Source organism: Leuciscus leuciscus (assembly GCF_965113295.1).
Source record: "Leuciscus leuciscus genome assembly, chromosome: 15".
Classification (NCBI taxonomy): domain Eukaryota; kingdom Metazoa; phylum Chordata; class Actinopteri; order Cypriniformes; family Leuciscidae; genus Leuciscus; species Leuciscus leuciscus.
The window spans coordinates 27,391,218-27,417,493 of record NC_138739.1 but is presented as its reverse complement, the minus strand read 5'-3'; the positions used below and the strand labels follow the sequence as shown (position 1 = coordinate 27,417,493).

General features: G+C 38.0%; 1 protein-coding gene across 2 annotated transcripts; it reads right to left on the bottom strand.

The window, feature by feature from the left end:
* Positions 1–496: 496 nt before the first annotated feature.
* Positions 497–26,276, bottom strand: frem1b (Fras1 related extracellular matrix 1b). 2 transcript variants are annotated; one of them, XM_082138051.1, is made up of 37 exons: positions 25,978–26,276; positions 25,752–25,855; positions 24,017–24,326; positions 23,846–23,940; positions 23,416–23,696; positions 22,535–22,734; positions 22,131–22,454; positions 21,185–21,293; positions 20,979–21,110; positions 18,740–19,084; positions 18,500–18,642; positions 18,215–18,411; positions 18,018–18,108; positions 17,757–17,924; positions 17,293–17,501; positions 17,074–17,167; positions 16,708–16,960; positions 15,282–15,476; positions 13,781–13,966; positions 13,081–13,277; positions 12,772–12,997; positions 12,126–12,270; positions 11,486–11,627; positions 10,759–10,954; positions 9,785–10,049; positions 8,044–8,458; positions 4,667–4,868; positions 4,450–4,594; positions 3,764–3,893; positions 3,618–3,690; positions 3,371–3,520; positions 2,705–2,973; positions 2,546–2,593; positions 1,500–1,679; positions 1,190–1,305; positions 1,011–1,096; positions 497–932 (listed from the first exon to the last, which is right to left on the bottom strand). In XM_082138051.1, exons 3-37 carry the CDS (start codon positions 24,248–24,250, stop codon positions 736–738), a joined length of 6,438 nt encoding a protein of 2,145 aa, XP_081994177.1. In that variant the 5' UTR covers positions 24,251–24,326; positions 25,752–25,855; positions 25,978–26,276; the 3' UTR covers positions 497–735. The 2 variants fall into 2 exon arrangements, with proteins under 2 accessions (XP_081994177.1, XP_081994176.1); XM_082138050.1 differs by having other exon boundaries at positions 498–932; positions 2,696–2,973.

The following is a 26,276-nucleotide window of genomic DNA, read 5'->3' as shown; positions in this document are numbered from 1 at the left end:
ATGAGGATCAGGAATATTATATTATATTATAAATTATTATATGTAAATTATAACAAGAAAAATGTAATTAAAAATAATGAATAAAATATATTGGTTTCCACCTTAAGGAATGGATTATTTGATATCTCTCAATAACCCGCCCGGATCCCCCCAATACAGTAAAACTGCACATTTTAGAGTGGCCTTTTATTGTGGCCAGCCTAAGGCACACCTGTGCAATAATCATGCTGTCTAATCAGCATCTTGATATGCCACACCTGTGAGGTGGATGGATTATCTCGGCAAAGGAGAAGTGCTCCATAACACAGATTTAGACAGATCTATGAACAATATTTGAGAGAAATAGGCCTTTTGTGTACATAGAAAAAGTCTTAGATCTTTGAGTTCAGCTCATGAAAAATGGGGGCAAAAACAAAAGTGGTGCATTTATAATTTTGTTCAGTGTATATATATATATCATAAAATCATAATTAATATATTTAGCTCTCCTTAACAGTTTTATTGTTGTAAAAATGTATTCACCAGTCAAATTATAAAACATGTATTCAGTCCACAAATAAACAACTCCATAAAAGGTTACTCTTTTAATCACATTTATTTGATAACAATCATATTAATTTTAATAACACATTAAGCATGTCATTGGAAGCTGAAATATAATTATTCAGTGCTATGACTGCTACAATGTATTTTAAATCATTAATAAAAACCATTATAAAATAAATATGTGTTTTTTTAACTGATTTCTGCAGGTGCTGAACAAACGTATCTGTGTTCGGATCCTTCAGTGCAACTTTTAGGAATCCATATCTTCTGGTTCTGAGCTAAAACACAGGCAGAGCTCGTGTGGATCTCATGATCCTTCCTGATTTTGGAGAATTTCAGTGGTTTTCCATTCGTCCAGGACCACTGCTTTGGACCCCCCATGAGCCCTGCACAATAAAAGGGGAAAGATTACATTCAGTCCTTACAAAAAAGTACCACACAGAATATACGTCTCGTTTGCTTACCAATCCAGAATGATTGCCTTCCAGCAAACCTCCATATCCACTTCATATCAGTCTTTGAGTGGATACTTGACAATTGACTTTCAAGCCTAAATGTTGGAGTCATAACATTACTATTAAGTAGTGGAAAAGGCAAATGCGTATGTAGTATGAATGCATGCATATATAGAGGTATAACATACAGCATGCAAGCATGTTGTGCGCTGCTCCAGCTAGCAATACCAGGCCCCAAAATATAACAGTTCCTCCTGTAGTGAGTCCAGCCTTTAGGACAACCTATACTAACAGGCTTCTGAGACTTTAAAAAGAGAGGAAAGAATTATGTAATGAAAGCTCATAACATTTGAGAAAGTATGAAGGAAAGTTCAATAGAAACTTTAAATCTATATTGATAGATAAAACAATACATAATATACATTGCCATGTGATGTTCTCTTTTTGATCTAAAAATACACAACAGCTGATTCCCAGTGTAGGGATAAGCTATAATACCTTGTGTTGTCGCACTCCTGAATCAATGACAAAAGAGGCTGAGTCCCGCTGGGGAGTTTCCACTGATTCAGCGTCAGCGGCATATCCCGGCCAGGTCCAGATGGGAGTGATCTCCAGTTCAGAGTGGACACGAGGAGCGGCCGCCTTTTCCTCTATTCTCAATGGGATCAGTCCATGGAACTAATGGATGACCAAATTACCACACATTTTGAGTCCTGCACACGGCACATTATGATGTATGCATGCATGCATGTATGTATAGATAAATAAATAAAAGGTTAAATTATATTCAAATATGAAATGTTATAGATAATATTTGAAATACTGAAACCAATAGATATAATAGTATTAATAAATAAATAATACCAATAATCAAATAAATAAAACTAACACAAAATGCAAAATTACTTAAAAAAAATGTTTAAAAAAATTAAATAGCATTAATAATGTTCTCAATACTGAAACCAATAACTGTATCAATAAATATTAACAAATAAATGCATAATACTATTACTATTAACTCATAAATAATACGACAACCAAATAAATAAATAAATAGTACTAATAAATAAACACACATATAATAAAAATAATACTAAATAAATAACACAACCAAATAAATAAATAAATACTACTAATAGCAATATATAAATATTACTAAGAAATACAAAATTTAATTAAATTAAAAAAAAACAATGCCACTATTATAATTAAATAATACTACAACCAACCAAAATAAATTAATACATACTACTACTACAAATAAATAAATGACTAAAAAATAAACAATGGGCGAAAAAATAAATACAAAGAATTAAATAAAGAAATAAAAACAATATTAAATATTTAAACGTAATAAATAAATACTACTTAAATTCTTAAAAATAAGACAATCATCCCCCCCACCCTAAAAATATCTAATACTAAACAAACAACACAACTACATTAATAACTACTTTCTAAAGACATAAGTACAACTAATTAATAAACTCTGAAGTTTAGTAAAGAACAAAATTGGAGGCAGAACCAAAAAATATAAAACTTACTCTCCAAACTCTTTCTTGATTTCTGTTGTCCACCTCTGACAGATGTGCCTAAAACCACGCTCAGATGTTAATATTAACTAATAATAGTAATATCATTATTTGAATACCACACTAGATATTAGAAGAAGTAAATGTTGTAGCTGAGGTGACCTGGCTCACTCTGTGTCTGCTTCTACCCAGGATCCTCAGCTGTCTTTGGCCTTGACTGTGAAAGTGGTCCTGATGTTCTCCCACGCTGAAATGGCTGAAGTGAGTGCGATATGGGACGTCCCCTCTTGGCGGATAGTTCTCCCAAAGGATTCCGCTCCTTGGGTCTGGAGTGTATTCCTCTAGTAGGGGTGGTTCAGGCTCTTGGACGTAGGGTGGGCTTTGGAAAGGATGTTGCTTCTCATCTTCTTCAACAACAAGGTCATCTGGATTACACTTGCCTGGAAGAAGGAAATATTCTCAGGTTATATATATATATATATATATATACACACACACACACTATTGTGGCTAGCCTAAGGCACACCTGTGCAATAATCATGCTGTCTAATCAGCATCTTGATATGCCACACATGTGAGTTGATGGATTATCTCGGCAAAGGAGAAGTGCTCACTAACAAAGACTTAGACAGATCTGTGAACAATATTTGAGAGAAATAGGCCTTTTGTGTACATCGAAAAAGTCTTAGATCTTTGAGTTCAGCTCATGAAAAATGGGGGCAAAAACAAAAGTGTTGCATTTATAATTTTGTTCTGTGTTTATATGTATATATATATAAAAAGAGAAGAATGTGGGCTTGTAGAACAACAAGATTTTAGAAGAAGACTTCTTTCTACCATTTCTAGTATCCACAATCTCAACTGTGGCCTTGTTCCTCTGTCCCAAAACAGCATTTTTTGGAGTCTTCAGAATTACATCAAATTTCTCATGGTTTTCTTCTAGTCCATCATCTTTGAGATAAATGTTCCACATTTTGACATGTACACCTAAACACAAACATAAAGCACAGATTCAGCATATTCTAAAGATAAAAAAAAAATCTAAAAGTAAACGTAAACAGCTGAAGTTTGATGCGATAACCACCTGGATCAAACTGTACGAGACTGGCAGAACTGTGAGTGAAGTCTTTCCCGACTTTAGCTGTTCCCTCTTCCACCTGTAAGATAAAAGTATTCAATCAAACTCCATCTATGTAGGATAGTAAGTTTAGATAAGCTAGTTTAGCGCACCTGTATAGCGATGTACGCCGGATCTTTGCTGTTCCCACTGCGCACCACCTGCACAGCTAGAGTTCCTGCATTCTCACAAACACGATAACAGGAAGCAGACAGCTCCACACGAGACCACCTCAACTCCATCCTGTGTTGGGAGACCAAAGACAAAAATTACATTCGGACTGAAATCATTTTGTCTAGAATAAATTCCTAATAAATTCAGATAAATTCCTGATCACTTTTGTCAACTGTCCTAATCTATATTTTTATAAAACCCTAAAAAATGTTTTACCAAATGACCCACTGAATCATTTAATAGAAAAACAATAGAACATACTGTTTAACATTATTGTTAAACATACATTTTCTATAAATTTATGTTCATATTTTATTACATTATTTTATATATTTATATTGTATAAAATGCTGATAATTTTACCAAATTGATCAATGAATTCCTAATTTGGCAGAAATAATCTAATATCAAATAGAATAGAATATACATAAATATATTTTATATTATTGCGCACACACACACACACACATATATATATATATTATTTATTTATTATAAAATCACATTAAGAATTCAGTGAGTCATTTGATTTGCCCAATGTAAATATATAAATATTATATATATATATATATATATTTATAAAATAAAAAATATCTAAACAAATGATCCACAAAAGAGGATGTACACTTCAGGAAGCATGGAGTTTCCTGCAGGATCTGTGACTTGGAACTCAAAGCTGTCTGCGGTCACTTCCATATCTGCAGGAATGACATAGCGCACTGCTTTCTGGTCCAGATCCTTCTGGGTAAAGCGTCCTTTGATATAGGCACCTATATCAGGAAGAAAATTCATTATAATCGGCACACAATCTGTGAATATTAACAAGAGACCCGTGCACGTGCCTGTGAGGGCATTTTCAAGGTAACCGAAGTGTGGAGGCCTTGTGATTGTGAACTCCAGTGTGTCGTCGGGACTGTCTGGATCTGAGGCTTTCAGTTCTTTGAAGGTGATGTAGATGCCCTGTTTGCCATCTGGAAGATTCTCCACTGTACTTGGAATCCCTTTGTTTACAATACTGGGTGGTGTCTTGTCCAATATCTCTATCTGTGAAGATATAATAGTTCAGTATAATCTACAGAGAGCAGCCATTTAAACTGCTTTCATGCTGCACTACCACTAGAGGGAAGCATTAGAGAATGCAAGCAATCATTTCACAGCCATTGCTCACTTTAGTAGTTTAAATACTGTAAAATGATGTCAAGCGCATTTGTCTTTTCCTTGTTTTTTGATTTTTTTTTTTTAAATACATATGTTATTTGAATATTTATTTGTTCATTATTTATTATTAATTTTGTTTATTTTATTAATTAATACGAAAATTCTAAATGATAAACAATCTACTTGTCTAAATAAGATTCGTAAAAAACAATGGTTATTATAAATAAAATATAATTAATATATTATATATTATTTAGGGGAGACTAGGAGTCACTTTTTACCAGAATAAATATTTTTTAAGTCAAATCACTGTTGTTTAAATCTTATAATGTTGTCATGTGTATCTGCTTTGTCCTTGCCATACTGATTTTTGAAATGTAAATACACACCTTATTTAAATATTTTTATTTATTTATTACATCTATTTTTTTGTTTTATTTTATTAACATTGATACAAAATTTCACGATGAAAAATATTTGTTTAAGTGAGATTTGTATTTAATTTTTTTTTTACTAACAAAGCACATGCAAAACTTAGTTTTAAAAGAAATGTTGTGAAATGTAATATATATATACATGTGTGTGTGTGTGTGTGTGTGTGTGTGAGAGAATGTATGTATGCATGTCCACAAATACTGACCAATAAACTGCATATATGTGACCCTGGATCACAAAACCAGTCACAAGTTGCACGGGTATATTTGTGGCAATAGCCCACAATACATTGTATTGTGAATTATCTATTTTTATTTTATGCCAAAAAAAAAATCATTAGAATATTAGGTAAAGATCATGTTCCATGAAAATATTTTGTAAATTTCCTACTGTAAATATATAAAACATTTATTTTTGTGAGTGAATGCAGCACAATCGCGAATGGACAACTCTAAAGGGCGATTTTCTCAATGTTTAGATTTTTTTTGCATCCTCAGATTCCAGATTTTCAAATAGTTGTATCTCGGCCAAATATTGTCCTGTCCTAACAAACCATACATAAATGAAAAGCTTATTTATTCAGCTTTCAAAAAATTGACCAGTGTGACTGGTTTTGTGGTCCAGGGTCACATATGTATAACATCGAAACATAGCCTATGTGACAACTTGCCAAAATAAAAATGACAGTTCTGACATAAAAAAAAAAACTTGTTTTGAGAACACAATTAAAACATTAATTTAAAATTCAATAAATTACATTCAGTTAAAACATTCCTTCACTTGTTTACCAAAAAAGCTAAATATGATGACAGTTTGGAGGAAAGAATTGACAGAAAATATTCTTATTTAAGATGGTTTAAAACCACTGCCATCAAAACCACATTTGTATAATTGAGACACAACCTTTTCCTCATGTGACAACTCTCACTATCTCCCTCTATATTGTATTTAAAAATGGTTCAAATGTTTACAAAAATGGCTCAATATTTATTGTTTACAAGAAAAATCGTAACTTAAAACACAATGTGTGCTATTGTTGTGTGGTATTATCACATGTAAATTCAAGTGAGGGGAGGAATAGGCCTTTATATTATTTATGACCATCCCGGTCTCAGGGGTCGTGCGGTTAGACAAGCACGCGCCGCATTGAAGCAATGCGCGACAGCGACTTCAGCCAAGTGACGGTGTGCGCGCTCCCGTGGGGCGCGAACAAAGTTTTGGGCTGCTTCACCTGTGCAGTTGGGAGTTTTTCTCTCGGTAGCACAGAGCTGGATGTGCTGGCCAGCGCGTTTGCCGCCTCGCTGACCGCTTCAACGGAATATTAAATTGTGGCGCGGGCCTCGAGAGAGCGACGCTGTGACACAGTGAATGGCACCGGACCTGCACGAGCACCTGGCCAGCAAAGCCTCTCCGTTTAACATGCAATACAAAAGGGAACGCTTTGTTAACCCGTTGCTCTCTTGCTGGGCTTAATGGTTTGTGTACAAGCCGTTTATTTGACAGCAATGTTAACTCTTTCCCCGCCAGCGGTTTTTTTTTTTGCCAGCCACCACCAGCAATTTTGATCATTTTCGGAAAATGTTCTTGGCCCTCGGAATATGTATGAATATTATCTGCCCCTGTTATGTTAACAGACCCGTTTTATCCTAGCTTAATGCATTCCTCCCCCCCCCACCACATTTTTATCAAAACTTGAATGTGGGTATGCTTTATAAAAAAAAAAAAAATCACAAATTTGACATAAATCGTAATTTTTAACATAAATCGCATTTTTGTCAAATACTTTGTCCAGATCGTATTCAGAATGATGATCAAAACATAGATGGAGTAGATCGAGTCCATCAACACCCCCAAAGCTTTACAGTCCTATATAGCTCATCCCGGGTCAACATTTCATTTAGTCACATTAGGCAGTTTTGGTTTATATGTGGTTTTATGTTGATGATCTTGTTATTTTACTTTTGCATATGCTTACATATGATCTAGTTTGTTTCTGCTTCTTTTTCAGCTGTTTTCATCAGGAGATTCAGTACTCTTTCAGAATAGCGCCCCCTTCTATGTGAAATTTCTGAAAGAGTTAACTAGGTTGCAGGAAAGAAATAGTTTTCCTGACAGAAACTGTAAGGTAAACTATGGTATGATGTGGTAACCAGCCTCATAATTCATTTGTTTATTATGATTTTAAAGACTTGTATGAGAATTAATTATAACGTTTTGTGCCTTTAGTGTCTATTTATGAGTCTATTTATATGCTAAAGCCATAAAAGCTGACACCTTCACCTTTATGAGTTACATATACATTTAAAATGAGGGTTTTCCTCATCAAAGAAAACGGAATCAAAAAATGAATTTTATTATCCTGCACTACACAGATTTTTTGTCCAATCAGATGATCCCTAGAAAGAAAACGCTCCTCTCTTTAATGCCACCTGCAATCACTAAGGTATTTTGAAGTACATTTTTTATTTTTTTATGCATGCATGTCATTTTTGTAAGAGGTTGCAGTAAACATCTGTATTTTATAAAGTAAGTTGTTGTAGATCTACCTATTTACATACAATATTTTAGAGTATTTCCCAGTTTTTATTGGTTTTGGGTGAATTTTCCCAAATAATAAACAGCCTACCTGTATGTTAAAAACAGCAGGTTCCCTCTTCAGCTGTCCATACTCCAAATAACCTGCGTTAGTTCCATCAGTAGGCTGAAAGGTGAACCTGTCGATCTTGGCTCGTCCATTTAGATGATGGTAAGCTAGATCCATGTTGTTGATGTCCAGTTGCGTGAAATGAGGCTTAGAGAGGGGTAAACCTTTCAAGAGCAACTTTCCATATTGTGGGCTTTGAATAACGATGTAGGTGAGATTCCCTAGAGCAGTGTCTGGATCAGTCAGTTTCAGGTCAATAGTGGAAATGGTCTTCATAGAGTTCTCTGAGAGTTCAAGGCCTTTGTTGATACTCAGGGTTGGTGGGATACGGTCACTGTGTTCCACAGTGAAATGAATAGTACCGCTTCTGGACGTCACACTGTTGGTAACTACAAAGCTGCATGAGAAAACATATTTTGTGTATAAAAATCTGATATATGCACAGTTTATTGAGGGTAAAATCCTTTGGTCACATTGCTTATAGTGCGGTTTTATTAAAACCATTAAAAGCCACTCGGATCTAACCATAACCTTTAACCATAGTAAAAATCACTGTAACACATGGCCTCATGCCTTATCGCTTTATTCTAAGGTCTTGTCAGTGTTACAGTATGTTCTGAGCTGCTATCCTCACCCAACATGGTTGATGTGTTGGAGCAGAAAGACAGGACAGGGAGGGGTGCGAGTCGAGTCCCCATTCCACCCTCTGCCAAGCCAATCTGCCTTCCAACACATATTGCCCTGAAGCTGATAATTGCCAGCCATGGTAAACAACACGACTGCCACCTCACAGTAGACTCGTAAAGAACACGCAGGTCCACTCTCACAGCCAAACTGGTGCAACATCTGGCATTGCCATTGTCCCATATTTGCTCGGTAATTGTGCCCAGGGATCCCTGTCTCTGACTACATCTCTTAGAGCCGTATAACCAATTCCAGGCTGAGTTATTACTCTCTTAATAATGGCCATTTATCATCAGCTGTCACGGAAGAGCAGAGGGAGACACAAGGCTCCCAGAAAAAAACTGTCTCCCCGTCTCTTTTGGCCCCTGCTGTCGGCCTAGAGTTTGACACACAGGTGTTTGCTCAGGTGTCTCTCCCGATCAAGGAGACCGGCTGTCGCATGCTGCATCTTTTGCCTCAGATTAACACAAATACAAGCTGTGAAGACCCAAAAACCATTTCAAACAATAAGTCTGTTAGATATTATGACCAAGTTTTTCCCTAGTCTCTTGTGATTGTGTTGGAATTGCTAATTGAAAGTACTCAGGGCCCACATGACTAACGCTGTAGTGTCCATGTGCTGTGATTGGACCCCATACCACCCCATGCTGTGCTGACTGAACACATTGGCACAGACTGCTCCGTACCCTCTCCGAAGGGCCACTCGCCCCTCGTCAGGCTTGGCTCAGGAAGGTTTGTTTTGCTCCCGGATGACCCAATGATGAAACCAAGCCAGAGTTTTGGGTGTCAAAGATTCACACGAGAAAGGCAGCACAGGTCAACTGTACGCTCTGACTAAAGTCAGCTTTCTGCCAAATTGGCTGGAAACCCATGCAAACGAAGCAAAAATTATTCTTTTTGTTTTTTCAGTCTCTTGCTTTTACATCATTTCTAATTTCGTATTGAGGTTTTGCCGTCTATGGGCTATACCAGATTGCACAATAGACAGACAGACACAGATAGATAGACAAATTTAAAAAGAACAATGAAAACCACTGACCTGAAAGAGTCACGGTCAGCAAAGCGGCTGTTGTCATGAGTATAGCATACCCGGTTGGCAGCCACATCCATCTGGGAGAAGGAGAACACTGGAACCCCTGGACTTTGGACCATGTGCAGGTGACCGTGTTCAGGTGGTACTGATACAGTGTACATGAGCTCATCTGGCTTGCTTCCACTGTCTGTGGCCATCAGAATGTCAGTGGTCAGAATGACTCTCTCTCCCTCCATCAAGGTCACGGGTTTAGTGATTAAAGCAATGTCACCTGTACGTGCCAAGTAGGTCAACGGTGTTAAAGAGCCATATACTGTAGATAAATACACATTTACATATATATATATGTTTAAAGCTTTGAAAAATGTAAGCATGTTAAGTCTAAAGGAAGTTGTGTGCAAGTAAGCTTATTGATGTTGTGTAAGATGTGTTTGTGACAGCAGGGACAGTACTGGGAACTAGGGCCTGGACTACAGATGTTTGGCCCCAGCTCTGTTAATTATTCATGCTGGGCGTTTAAAGGTGGCTCATCCTTTGCGGCAGAACATTCTCACCTCTGTTCCTCCAGGATAAGCCAGAACGGAGCCAAGAGGACAATGGCTGCCATGCTTCCATGTTCACCCAACTGGCAAAGTAATTTTGGCCATAGGGAAAGCCAATGTTTTTAATTATACATGCACAGATTTAATCTGTCAACAAAGTTGTTTTTCTTGGACTTTGATTGATGGAAAAACAAAAGCAGCGATCACTGAGTCACAAAATGTAAATCGGTCTGTCACTATGCAAATGCTATAATGTCATTGTCACAGGATTTGGACAGTCATAATATGCCAATGCAGTCTGCCGAACTTCATAACCCTGGAGCTTCAAGACTGAAAAATAAATGTAAGGTGTGAGCCTATGTTAAAGTGTTGGTTTTGAACCATACTGAGTTCCTACTAGGTGTATAGTTATTTTATTTTGTTCACAATAAAACGTACCCTTTTGAACAGTGTGGACAGAGATGAAGAAACTCTGTGGAGGTGTTCTGTTTTCCCCATCACTGAGAACAAAGTGAAACCTGTCATGGCCTTTGAAACCGTTAACTGTAGTGTGAGTGTACCATAGGCGATTCATCTCCACATCCTCCTGGGTGAAATTTTGACCTGGACTCAGATCAAGCCATCCAGCTTCTGCCTGCAGAAAATCACATTATTTCATACAATCTTAATAAAGTATAGAGTATGTCACACTAAAGGCTGGGAATGGAATACACTACATGACCTTTGCAAAGGTTTTTTAACTGATTTGAATTCTGGAGGGGTCGGCACTAGTTGCAAAATGTCAGAGACAGTATTCAGATTTTTGGCAGTTGCAAGATTTTGTAGTGTATGATAGGCAGACTCCAGTTTTTTTTTTTAGCTTCAGACTATGATTCCATCTAGTCAAAGGATATCAAACATGTTTTATATTTGAGCTGATTTTAGAACATAAATTGTTTTCACTTTATGTTCTAAACTGCCCTAGCAATGAGGTGCATGTTTCTGTGTGAGTTTGTTGTGTTTGGAGTGATCTAAAAAGGAGTGTGTGATGCCCTCTGTAAACATTTACTAAGTAGGCGTGAGGCCTAGTGTTTAAATCTGTTCAGATTCAGAAGTTCTATTCACAATCATGTAGTGTATTCCAGGCTTAAGGAATAATGTAATGGACAATATTTTCCTTGCTAACCCTGAGTTGAAGGATGCCAAATCTGGGACCTGCATTGAGGATGTAGAGAATATAATTGTTGGGAGTGTCTTGATCCTCTGCCTCCAGCACTACACTGGAGATGACTCTCTTCTCCAGGGCCTCAACCTCAACACCAGCATTTCTGAGAACAAAGATCAGGACGCTTTGGACACTAAAGGTACTGGTGCCAAGCCTGCATGCTAAAATCCGGAATCCTAAATAAATAAATACACAAACAGCTGCTTCTAAAAGGAAGGAACACAAGCAGAACGGGCCTGTTATCCTAATCCATGAGGACTTTGAAACAAAGATGAAGGCATCTGCCAAAAAGACACATTACTTCTGCTGTTGTGGAGTTTACATGCACACCCACAGATCTTGCTGATCTTAGAGGAAGAAGATGGAATAAAAATTAGCAATTTACTCAAGGATGTTAAGTTAATTCCTAGTTACTCAGTCAGGGAGACAGATTCCCCAGCCACATGTGCAGTACAGGTTGTGTTTGACCCCCCTTCCATAAACCCCATCCAGGATTGGCCTCCCCCTTCTGTTCCTGTCCAGTCTCCACCACTAAAATCCCTCCCCCGTTCCCGCTTTCATCCGCCTTTTTGGCTCTGAATTTATCCCAGGGCGTCCTTACTTTAGTAGCCATGGCTTTTCATCATTGACTGGTATGATGCGGACACACGCAGTCCCCTGGACTGTGTGCCCACCATCTGTCAACTGTATGGTGAAAGCGTCCTTGAGGGTTTCTGTGTCGTCATGCATATACATGATCTTCATTCCTATGGATCAGCACAAGAGAGAAAAATTATATTTTAGTAGATTAAACGTTTAGTGACATTTAGGATATTACAGTCACTAGGCATTTGCTTCCTTTGACTGATATAGCTAGTTCTACCACTACTACCAAGAAGGACACCAGTTTACACGTCCCATTTTGTCAATGACCTGCTCACCTTCGTTTCAATGGCTCTTTATCACTCGCTAACAAGCAAAGCTGTGCAGTCACCAAGTACCTCATGCACGGTGACATAATTGTGCAGAGAGCAGTTGGAAAGACTTTGCAGATGAAGCAGAAGCACCACAGGCACACATTGACCTTTGTCTACTGCAACATCTGTTCTGCAAGCCTGGATACCCACAGTGAAGGCACCGAGGGGTGGCTGGACCAGGGAAGTGACACTGTCCTTACAACCTTCCTCAAGAAGCATATAGTGGTACCCCGGAAGTTAGGGGAGGAAAAACTTTGTGGTACTACAGATCACATGGATTCCAGAACTGACCTTGTTGTAGTTCCTGTAAGGTGAAAGACTGGATTGCTAAGGTTCGTTGGAGGACCTCTGGGTTCATGTTTTTGTAACGATTCATCTCAACACCATATATGCCATTGAGCAGTGTGCCATGGGCTGGGGGAACCAGGATGGACATAGTAAGAGTTTCTGCTGGAATATCAATGTCCACTGCATTTAGAATATCAGGACTGAGGTCTTTCATCCTTCCCTCCATGACCTATCAAGAGGTGAGGGGCAAGACAATTGTTAGCAGACAGCTTGATTATCAGATAATTTTGTCTCTAAAAATATATATCTTACTGTGAAGTTGCTAAGTAGCAGTGATGGAGTCTCATCATTGGTAGGGTTGATGATGACATAGAAGGGCAATGGTGCTGATCTATGAATCCCATCACTGACACTGATGGTAAAGAAGTCTGCTGTAGGCTCTACACCCTGGTGCACCGACTGGACATAGTTGATGAAACCCAAACTGAGGTGGAGCTGGCTGAAAGAAACTTTATTTATACAATATGACTTAGTGGTCTGAAAGATAAGGTCTTATACCATTTAAAAAGGACACAACAATATAGGCAAGTAGGACATGTTCCTGGATTAAAGGAATAGGGATAGTGGCTCAGGGCTGATGAAATGCCATTTCAACAGTTTCAAAACAATATTGGACCCCAATGACTTTCATTGTATAGAAGACACACTTAAAACTAATCAGTGACCTTGTTCTCACTTGTTTCAAGCCCATTTGACTTACTTTTTTCTGTAAAACACACAAACAAAGTCTGTTTTTTGTGTTTTACAGAAAAAATTAAGTAAAATGGGCTTGAAACAAGTGAGAACAAGGTCACTGATTAGTGTTAAGTTTGAAGTCAGGGATAGAGGACAAGTTTGTTTGACAGTAATGTTGTTCCATGACCAACAAAAGATGTTAATCCACGAACACGTCTTGCTTGGCATAAGTCACAGTCATTGGGTATGTTTACAGAGCCTCAGGAAAACTACTGACCCACTTGGAGTCCAGCGTTGCTTTTCTCAAATCCAGGGGATGGAAGAGTGTTCTCCAGGAACCCATATTGTGGAGGGGTCACCAAGTGAAACATGAGCTGGTTTGGATGACTATCAGGATCAGTGGCCTCCAACACCCCCCCACACAGACATGCACTGGCACCCTCATCTACCACAAATATGTTACCTGACGGAACAATATACAGCATAAAGTAAGTAGTAATATTAGCAGTATTTTAGTGAGCTGAAAGTGCCTTCATTGAAGCATGCTTATATTTTTCTTCTCAAAAGCGTGTCCTAATATTTTCCTTCTTCTTCTTACTCTAATTTACAGGCAGCTCCCCTTGCTCCCACTTTCCTCACACCTACAATGCTACCTCGCTAACGCTCCCTCTCTTCCCCTGCATTCTCGCTCGGCTCTCGGCCAGCCCGCTGCCACCTGGGTGTTGATAAAGCCATCATGCCAATGCTTACTGGCATCTGCTTCCATTTACTGCACTGATAAATAATGAATGGAGAATGGGCACTGATGAGGTTGTGCTTGGATAGAGCTCGGAAACAAGGGGAGGAATTAATGACCGCCAGTCTGGAGTAAAAGTGATAAAACTTGTCCCATAGCAAGGCAAGAGCTGGATTTTCCTTGCGTTCCTTTGCTTAAAGCTCTTATGCCAACCCAGTCTTTATTCAATGCAAATTAATTAAATGACTACTTTTTCCTCACAAACCAGTCTATAGCTACTACACGGAGGCAAGATTGGAAAATCCTCCTTTTTTCTGACGGGGATTAACCGAATTAGGAGATTATAATTGTGATTGAATGAGAAAAGGGATAGAAGACACTATGGACGTGTCGTTTTTTCCAAATGCGGGACAGTCCATTGTCTTTTCCTCAGTGTCCCTATTGTCCAATTATTCTCACAGGAACATGTATCTCTTTCTACTGTGCTTTTTCGCCACACATGCTCTGCTTTCTCTCTATAATCCCAACCAGCTGTGTGTACGTCTGCCGCCCCACATGCACTGATGACAAGCATGCAAGGATTTCCTGTGAACGTCCCACCGGCACCTAGCTACCGTCTTCTGCTCATTGTCTTGCTCTGGTCACTGTTCTCCATTGATAACTGCAAAGTTTCTGGCATTAAGAGTGAAATCCCCATCTTGGCGAGACGTCTCCAGCACCCTGCCTCGAAACGTATGTACAGGGGAATAAAACGCTTGCATTAGTGACAATCCCTGAGCTGGGTGTGTGAGACCGCGATTAAGTGATTCATTTACCAATCTGCAGTCCATCACCTGCCTCGAAAATTCCTGGTTGCTTGATTTAAGCGGATTGCCATTACAGTGAATTAATTACACCTTAGCCAAATGCTCTGGCGATTAAATCTAGATTAGAGAGCATCTTGTTTTAATCCATTCGGTCCCTCAACACAAAGCAGCGCCAGTGTATGAAACGTCTTTTGTCCAGTAAGAGATTTACTACAGGCCCTTTGGTAGATGTTTACCCAGCGTTATGGTTGGGACCTGGTTGTTGACAGGCATCACAGTGATGTTGAGGTCATAGACCGGAAGTGTGCCATGCAGGGGGACAGGCGGGGGGACAGCATCCTCCTGGCAGCAGCCATCCATTGTTCCAGCCTCTCCATCTGACACAATGAGAGTGACAGTGTCCGAGACAGGATCAGGTCCAATCTCACCCCCTAGTGAATGAGGATTCATGTTAATTTAATTAATAAAAATGACATTAAATTTACTATCATTCATTAGACATTCACCTTAAGCCCTTTTCAAACATCCTGCATCAACAAACATTTTTAGGGATGCATGATCTTATTGATCATGATCATGCATGATACCATATTGATTATTAGCCAATGTTACTATTTGTGTATATGTATACGTGTGTATATGTGCTGGGCAATGATTAATCGCATCCGAAATAAAAGTATGTGTGTGTACTGTGTAATATATATATATATATATATATATATATATGTGTAATATATATATATATATATATATATATACACACATACCACATTTATATCCACATATAGATTACCTTTGCCATCATCTAACACTCACTTAGAGCTAATTTAATAACGCTGTTAAATGCTTTAATCTTTAGCATGTCTCAAAATTAATATCCATTTCTCAAACATTATGTTTTGATGCCTTACTTTACTTGCAGCATTTGAAACAATTTATTTTGTGGTTTATTAAAAAAATTTTTAGACAATATAATATAGATTTATAATATCTGACATTTATTGTTATTGACCATATGAAATCATTTAATATTAAAACTATATTTATATTTTATTTTAAAATTGTGTCGTGATTGCTGATGAGCGACACTTGCGCGACACACCGATCTCGTATCGCTCACGGAGGAGCGGAAGCATAAAAGGAGGAGCGACGACAGTGAAGGACAAGAGAGACCAGGCCTGGACTATTTTATTTGATGTTGTTTTATTATGTGTGGCGGCAGTCGACCGTGAGGGGCTGCCGTCTTTACTTTCGTTTTTGTATTTGATTATTTATTTTATTAAAGTCTGTGAACGTTCGCCGGTTCCCACCTCCTTCTTCCCACCTCCTTCCCATAACAACGAACTTTGCTACAAAAATATTTGATTATTTTATATGAATAAATATTAAAATAATTGGGCTTAGCAGCACTTATCACACTTTATTTTTTCGAACAATGGGTGAATATTTTGCTACATTATTTAATATTAGGAAATAAAAGTCTGTATCACAAAAGACCATCTTCATAAACTAATTTATTGTGCATTTTCATCATATTTTTATATTTATAAGACCTGGCTTGGAACACCTGTAACACCTGCATGATGTGTGAAACAGGCCTACAGGAGGTGACACCTAATTTTCACTAAGTATAACTAACTAGCCTCCTGTCTTGGTTATAACCTGTGTGCAGGTAGAAGATGAGCCCATTGAGCACATCCAGCTGGGAGAACTTGTCCACGGTGACCCCATTTCGCTGAAGCGCCCCACGTGCAGGTGTTCTGGCAAGCATGTATGTTAGCCGAGTGTCCTCGCTGTCAACATCTGTAGCAGAGAGGTACTCAACCGTAATTTGGACCTGACCCCCCTCTTTGCAGGACAGTTCAGCCCTCAAGTTGGAGTCTAACTGTGGGGGCTCGTCATTCACGGGCATGATCTAATAAAACATGCAAATAAGAAGCACCAAGGAAATATGCATTTTAATAAGGGAATGCTACATGGAAACACAATGCAAGTACAATAGAATGTCTCAAACATCAAGAAAATTACCTGAACTAAAAGCTTTCCATGTGCAGAGTTGATTCCATCTGTGATAGTAAGACCAATGCTATCCTGCAGGGTCTCAGAGTCATCATGAATGTATCTATCGCCATAGAGAGAGTATTGTGATATTCAACAGATCATAAAATCACCCCCATCAATTCTTCTTAGGACATAACTTTTTAACCGTATAAATGTAATTTCTAGTTACATTTTTTCAACTCATACCTAACCCTCAATGCTTTGAGGTCCTGCAGTCTGAAGCTGTCTCCTTCTAGCAGTCTCGTGCCCTGCAGCTCCAGTCTCCCATGTTGAGGTTGAGTCTTCACATGTACCCTGAGCTGATCTTCTGGACTGTCCACATCCTGCACCAACAGGTGCTCCTCCATCAAGAAACTACCGCCACCTTCCTCGACCCTCAGTAAGTTAGTGAACATCTATGAATGAAGGTTTGGGAAATTTATACAATTATTTAGATTTATGTTTGAAAAACTGATTACATGAAGCTTGTTGTGGAATAAATACTGACTTTTAGACTTGGATTGTAGATATACTGTACCCTTCAATGAAGTGTGAAATATTAAATCTGTATCTACTAAACCAAGACTTAACATTATACTCCAATACAGTGGTTCTTAACTGTTGGGTTTCCCAAATGCTTCCCTTACTAAAATGAAGAGTGAGCAACTCACTTCTGGGGCCTGGTTGTCAACAGGTGTGACTGTGATATTGAAGATGAGTCCTGTGAGAGCGCCGCCCTGCTGGTCACTCACAGAAAACACAAACTGCACGAAAAGAGGCTCAGGGCCAATATCCTCTATTGGAGGCATGTAAGCCACTTTGTGGTGGTTCACTGCATGCTGCAGAAGACAACAATGATAACATGTTTCTGAACATATGTATTACAATAGCATGGAACATTTAGGGAACTAAATTGTGTGCATGTTTCAGACCTGGGTAAAGGACTTAAGCACTGGAACCATTGCATCTTTTTTCATGGAGTTTGTGGTGTCAGTATAAAACAGCCTGCCTGCATCTGATAACCTGCAAGAAATAGAGAAGTCAAATGAACAAGAAAGGACCCATATTCTTAATAATATATATATAAACATCATTGTTACTGTATTAGGTAGGAAATGCATAAGCATACCTGGTGTTTCCCAGTCTAAAGCAGGGATGAGTGATTACATACATAAGGTCAGTATCTGAATGCTCTGTATCTCTGAAGTGCAGATGGCTCTGAGTAATGTAAACTACTTCAGTTTCCTTCACCGTGATGGAGCGAACCGTTCCGGAAACTTCCTCAGGCAACTGGTCCTTCACTGGAAACACGTGGATCACCACAGTCTAATTTGAAGACGTACAAAGCAAACATTCCTGTTATAAATATTCACACTGAAATGGAATTTAAATAAGAAAAGAGATACCAAGTTACATGTCTGTCCGATAGATTCGGAGGCTGATGGACATCTGACAGGATGAAATCAAACGAATCCTCAAACACTTCCTCCCCTGAGTGCTTGTAGTAGATTAGACCTTGAAAAAGGTCCCTCTGAAGGAAGCTCTTCACTGGGACACCTGGTTGATGTGACATCATCTAATGTAAGTCACGTCAGATAAGTTGAAACTTACTGAAATATAACCCATTAAACCCAATGCATTAAATCCAACTGACCTGGTTCATGTGGAGAAGACTTCTTTACCAGCTGTCCCGCTCTGGGAAAAGTAATCAGCTGATACTGAATGTAGTCGTCGCTGGAGTCCAAGTCTGAGGCCATCAGCATGTACTCCTCCACCCTAACCGTGCCACCTTCTTGGACCTCAAAGGCCACATTATTGATTAAAAAAGGAGGGGTGTCGTCTTTTGGAAGAACATAGATGGGGAATTTGTGTCTGATGCTGTGGCGGCCATCTGTGATTCGGAAGACGACGTAATCCCTTGTGGTGTCGCTGTCCGAATGATGATAGACCACAACGCCTTCTTTGAGATCCTTGACTTTAAACATGAAGCCTTTTCCACCTTTGGATGAATAAGAAAGGATTGGTTACAAAATATGGTTTGGGCCTGTTTGAATGTTTGATCAATTAAATTCCAGGTCAAGTTAAAGGGATAGTTCACCCAAAAATTAAAACTCAGCATAATTTACTCATGTCGTTCCAAACCTGTATGACATTCTTTCTTCTGGAAAACACAAAGGATGTTTCGAAAGACGTTTTGTTTGTTTGTTTGTTTGTTTTTGTCCATAAAATGAAAGTAAATAGGGATGAATCATGTTTTTGTTTCATTTTATGGACACAAATAGTTGTTTGGGTGGACAATAATGTTAACAAGTAGTCAATATAATCTAATACTATCATTTGCAATTTCATTCATTTGGCTTGATGCAATTGTGAAAGTTTTGTTTTTCGCCTGAAGGCACAAATGTTGGCTCTGGCTTCTCCCAATTGCGAAAAAATAAAAAGAAAGATGGCGTCCTTCCCAGGCAATGGCTGCTGCCCACCGTGAAGCTGAGTTTCTCTTGCTTGCCAGGGAGACAGAAGGGCAAGGTCACCAGACAGATTGAATGATGACTGGTTGCACAGCAAACCTAATTAGCAACTTTATCAGGGGGAAACGGCCACAAGTCCAATGGAGAAACAAGTAAGTAATTGGGCCCAAAGGTGGCTGTGGGCATCAGGCCCAAAAAAACAGTCTCCATATAGATACCTGACGCAAGAGGACATTGGGCGGCAGCTTTCCATTTGGCCGAAGGCTGACTGAGGACTTTCCCAAGGGTCGGAGTCCCTGAGTTCGAGGTCTACGTGAGCAATTCCCAATCCGCATTTAGGTTCTCAAGAGAGACCGGTCCATTCTGGACCAGAACTTGCTGTTCAGCTCAATCTTCGTGTAGTAAAATTAGGTGCTTTTGGAGTGGATTTGAAGCCAAAGTTATGGGACGCCTCTATTCTCAGCCAGAGGGATCACAAAATGACACATCAACCCTAAAAACGTAAACACCAATTAAATGAAGGGTTTGGCTTAAAGCGGGAGCTGTTGTTTAAGTCGGCTGGAGGCTTCTGCTGATCAGGTGGTCTTCTGTCAGGGAATGACACAAGGAACCGGGCCATGGGCCTGGAAATCCTCCAAACCAGGAAACACAAAAACAATCTACCGCAGCTTTCATGGGAAAACGCATGCAGCAAAACATCCCATTCAAAACCTGGAATAGCAATCTGGCATGTTCTTTCCAACATACCAAAGATTTAGAGGAATAGTTCACCCAAAAATCAATTACTCATGTCATGTCATTCCAAACCTGCCTTCCTCTCTTTTTTCTTCTGTGGAACACAAAAGAAGAGGTTTATGAAAAATATAATCTAAATGTTGTTTATACCCCATTGACTTTCATTGTATGAAAAAATAGAGTTCAAAATACCTTTTTGGGTGAACTATCCCTTTATTCAGTGCTTTTGAAACTCTAGAACATTCCCATGAATAAAGCTTTTCAGATAGACACATGATTGTCACCAGTTCTCAGAGCTTGCTAAGATAATGGTCTGATGGAAGAGAAATGACCTTGTGTTGGACATCTGGCATGAAATGCCATAAGTCTTTACAATCTGCTTCGTTCAGGGTCTGTGCAAACAAAAGTCTGCTGGAGTGGAAAGACAGCCGCTACGGCTCTAAAGACATCTTTGGTCTGCGGCCCCTGGCAAAGTGTCGCCGAAGCATTTTACACCTGATTAGCAAACCCGTGCAGGCTACCCGGACATATGTTTCTTGAATGATGCCCACATGATGAATGGTTACCACATGGATGGAGAAGGAATAAAAGAGTGGGTATACACTTACTATGACAAATCAGGGAGACAAAGGTCTTGGGAATTACATTTGGATTTGTTTATACTTTCAGAGAGGTGACAGATTCCTTTACCTCTAACACTTAAGTGTCCATTAAGAGGGCCATCCATAGCTATCAGGGTGACGGCATCTATGTTGTCGTTATCAACAACCTGTAGGTGCTCCCATGTGATTGGTCTGGATTGGCCTTTCAACAAATCCAAGCCTGTAATGATAAAGATGTTTAGCCTCATTCTCTCATTTAGAAGATGATTAATTTTAGCTAATGTGCTGGAGTACCCATATTCCAGGAGACTCGAGGGGAGTTGGTCTCTGCAGTGCGGATAGAGATGTGCATCAGGATAGGAAGACTCGGCACAAATGAGCCATCGATGGCCTGAAACTCAACCTAGACAACAGATTAAGTAAAAAGCAAAAATAAATGACATTTCGTTTTTTATTTCTGAGAACACTGGTTAGAAGTAATATTAAATATTAAATATGAATTATTTAATTATTTTGACAGATAAGATGCAAACTAACACAACAACAAAATACATTGTCAACATTGTAAATTAAATATTTTCCAGACATTCTAAACATTTTATAATACTTCTATGTATTTTATTATATTATTCTAAATATTTAAAATATCTTAAGATTTATAATAATGTTTACGATACTTTCCTCACAGTATAAAGCAGTGTTATTTTAGTATTATTTATTTACTATTACAGTATTCATTCATATTTTGATTTAGCAATAAGGTTAGTGTAAGTTTTAGTAATTTTGTTATGTGCTTTTGTTATTAAATGTTTTTTATATTTCTATTTAGCTTTATTTTTTTATTTTTTTTAGCACTTTATTTTAGTTAGCTGCCAAGGCAACATTTCAAATTTTTTAACAAGTTTTTCCTCTAATATTTATATTTTATTTAAATTTCAATGAAAAAAAAATATTGTTGATAGTTTTAGTTAACAATAACAACACTGATATAAATGGGTCTTTATAGAAATAATATATTTGTAATAACAAAAAAAAAATATATAGCTGCCTTTAAGTTTTAGGATTGAAGTCCCTCGCAAGTGGGTCATCCTATTCGGGGGCCAGTGGCATTAAAAAGCTTAAAAACCCCTCAACTAGACTATTAGTAATTTTTTATTATCTCATGATTTGACAGGACATTTTTTTTAATTTGCCTTTCAAACTTTCCTGTACATCAATTAATTTATCAGCTCTTACTGACCTCATAGTTCCTCCTGGCTGCGTGACTGCTGTTTGGGGGCTGATAAGCGATTTTCATCTCATTCAGGTCTTGCCATGAGAAGGAGGATGCAGTTTTAGTGTGATCGTCCAAATGAGTTATATACCCCTCCGCTGGAGGTTTGGTCACGTTGAAGATGAGCTGGGCCTGAGAGGTCTCGTCATCTTTGGCATCCAGGGCAGCAGTGGTCATGGGGGTGAGGATGAACTGATCCACCTCCAGGATGAACGTAGACATGAAGGCAGCGTGGGGGGGTTGGTTCTCCATGGCCCCCTGGATCAATACCGGTATCCAGATACTCTCGGTCTAAGAGAGAAGAAGGGAAGGAGAAGATTCAGAGGCCTGTGTTCTGTTTTAATACAAACCTGATTCTGATGCAATTCTACCTCCAATACGGCTCGAGATGTCTGGTCCCTAAACTCCACCCTGATTGGGATGTAATCAATCTCAGGTGATGGAGGACTGTGGTGCTGGTACTTCAGACCTGAAGTGAGGAACTTGGTGCAGTCCGTCTTCAAGAACTCAACTTCCCTTGTGTTGTGGTCACAGGCTTTATTTCCAGGGCACGCAATTCCAGTGTGACGTCCTTGAAAAGTTTGAATAGAGACGAGAAGTTCTATACTCTCTTTGTATTCATTTTGGTTTCATGTGGTAAAAAAAAAAAAAAAAAATCCACTTTTAAGGAAAAAAATTCTAAAAGTGTCATGTGGTATAACCATTATGTAAATAAAAAAAAAACATTCTCATTTTTCACATTAACATTTTAATCATTAGTTCCAAAAAAGTTTTTAAATATATTTTTCAAGATAAAAAGTTATTCTTTACAAATATAATGAATTATTAATGCATCATAATTACGTTTTAGGGTGTTGCGCCACATGACATTTTCGTAAAACATTTTATTCATTATTTTCCAAAAAATAAAATACAATTTATTTTGAATGGTAAAAAGTCTTTTTTTTTAAAAACAAGAAAAAAAAACAAATAACATGATTTATTAAATGATAAACATTAAGCATTTTCAGTTTTTGGGGAATCACAACATTTCTGTATACATTTTTACAAAAATGTTTAAAATATATTTTCTTTTAAGAAAAATATAATGAATTATTCATTCATAAACATTTTTTGTTTTTGTTTTTAGGGTCTCAAACCACATTACATTATTTAAATAATCATTAAAAAAGTTTTTTAAAATATTATTTTAAGGTAAAAAGTACTTTTCACAAATATCATTAATTTTTAATTCATAAAAAGTATGTAATACCTTTTCTTGGTCCAGCCTCAGTGGCTATCATTGTTTCAGGATCCTCAACGACCAGTTGACCAAGCACTGGGACGTTGATCTCAGAGCTGAGAAGACGTACTGTGCAGATCACATCAGGCTGGGTTTTAAAGGTAAGGACACTGCTATTGATGGCATTGGAAAGGCCGTAGAACTCAGGAACCACCAAAGGAACATTTCCAAGCTCTGTGAGGCTCCTCTGAGGTTCCAGCACATGTATCTGTAGTAGCACAGTCTCAACAAAAGTCTGGGTTTCTGTAAACCTGAACACAGGCATAGAAAAAAGCATTTTGGTATGGAAATTACATTAGGTCTTGGAAATAGTTTTTTTGCAGCTCTCAAAAGCCCTTATTGAAGTAACAGCCGTAACATGTTGATGTTGGACGAGGATAATGACCAAACAATGTTTCACCTGTAGACTCTCAGCATGACAGTGTCCTCCTCAAGAAGAGGACTGCCATTGTGAACATACTTCACCTCGTCAGGTAAGAACTGGCAGTCAAAAACCTGGAAAACAATACAATTATTTTCCTGTTTTATATTTAATAGCTCAATGTGCTGAATCTGGATTTGTTTTTGTTACCTGAGGAGTCAGCTTCCCCACTCTTTGCGTCACAGGCTCGGTAAGCACCACTTCTACCTTACAGGCCTCAGATATCCCATTTGTGTGGAACTGAAGTTCACCAGCCGTGACAAACACAGACTGGCCTCTGGCTACCCGAAGACCTGCGTTTAACCGAACCAGACTCGAAGCTTGGACATGTGACCACAGATGACTCAAGGTGAGCAATGTCAAAGCAAGAATGAACACCCCCATTTTTTGGGGTCGGTTGCTTGATATCCAAGATTATCTTCTTCAGATCAGCCGTCTTGCTCTCATTTCCAACAGTATGCTGCATGAAAATAAAGAATGAGGAAAATAAATCAACAAATAAGTATTAAATAGAACAATTCATACATTCATTAATATTTCAGAACAATGATAGACTACAAAGTGGACTACTTATTAAACTATTATTTAATAGAAGCCTGACATAGGGAGAGGGACATTTTCATTCTATAAAGCATTTGATTGGACAAAAATGTGGACACACCCACAAGTACAAGATGAGTCGTCACTATTTTTAGTCTTAGAACATATTTGTGCACATATTTGTTGCTCGTACGCTGCAAAAAAATGACTTGGTGATTTTGAGTTTTTTCTTTTTTAATAAGTTGGAAAATATTTTAACAGGTATATAAGATATATATAAAACATAAAATAAATAAAATACTCATTAACAATAGGATTTTAGCAGTGTAGGAGTACACTAGCATTAGGTAGCTTAAAGCAGCTGTTATTGTTAACTAAAACGTAACTATTTAAATTGTAACTATAAAAATAAAAATATTAGATGTAAAATGTAAACTTGACAACTAACTGAAATAAAAAAAAGCTTAAGTTTTAAACTACTGAACTTAATAAAGTTAAATGGAAATAGAAATGAAAGATTTAAATAAAACAAATATTAAAAATGACAAAAGAACATCATAATTTTTTTTAATTAAATTCTTTTTTTTTTTAAGACAAAAGCACATAGCATAGCACATAAAAAGAAAAGCAAATTCACAATATTAATGAACACTAAATAATACTAAAATAACACTGCCTCTCAAAGTTAACGTACATCTAAAAGCCTCAAAATCTAAAAGCTTTAGATTACACGGGGTCTAAAACTAAAACTATGTGGCAACAAAAGGGTTAATCAGTCTCTGTGCTGGAAATGGAATCAGGCATCAAAGAAGCATCTGAACTACAGTAATGTTGTTTTCTATGCAGCCAAACATCACAGGTGCTATCAGACAAAGATTTGATACAAGCTCAAAGCTTTAGCCACATCGAACATTTCATTACTCAATAAAAACTTAAATGGGCTAAAGGACAGAACTTATCACCATGTGTTGTTAACAATCTTACCTCATGGTGCAAACATGCTCTCTCAAAATGGTTTGTAAATGTTTTGACTTCGCTTCAAGCATCAATATTTCATCTAGATGTTTTAAATCTGCTTGTTTAAACATGACTCATGCACACAGATGCTAACGTGTTCAGACAAATAATCAACAGCCTGAACCTCTTTCTGAGAAGACAATAAAAGGCTTTAAGAGAAAGTTGGTAACTCATAAAAAGCAACTGTTTGTGTTAAGAACCAATAAACCTGCGAGAAAAAGGATAGCGAGATTTGCATTTGAATTTAGTCCTGTTTTGCCATGTTTTAACTGTCTAAAACACAGACCCGAAGATGGAGAGAGACAATACAGAAGCATTCTTAACATACCTACAGCTGAATCCACAGTTGGCCTGCAGTTCCTTCAGTGTGTGTAGACTAACAGAACAGTTCAGCCCTCCTCAAACAGCGGAGGTTTACCCTCAACTGCCCCCCTAAAGACCACACAGAACCATTACCAAAACACAAACAGACCCTGAAAGAAAGATAAGGAGTCGGAGAGAAGAACAAAAGATGCAAGAATCATGCCTGTTTGCCTTTGCTTCTCACGTCCTACCTTGAAGCAGAGCAACAGAAATCAGCAGAGCGAAGGAAGACTTGAAAAAGGGGAGGAAAAAGTTAAATCTCCTCGCACAGGAAACGTGCAGACCAGTTCCAAAGGTTTCTACTTCTCACAAACCCAGATGTTCTGATTCCCTGAAGATGGAAAGACCCTCCTGCTCTCCAAAAGAGTAAGAAGGTTAGATGAAAAGAGAGTGAAATTAGTAACAGCTTCTAGTAAGTTTTCAATTTATCAAATGTCTGAAAAGCAACCCTTGTTCGCTTTGATGTTTTACGGCCCTGCAGGCTTCGTCA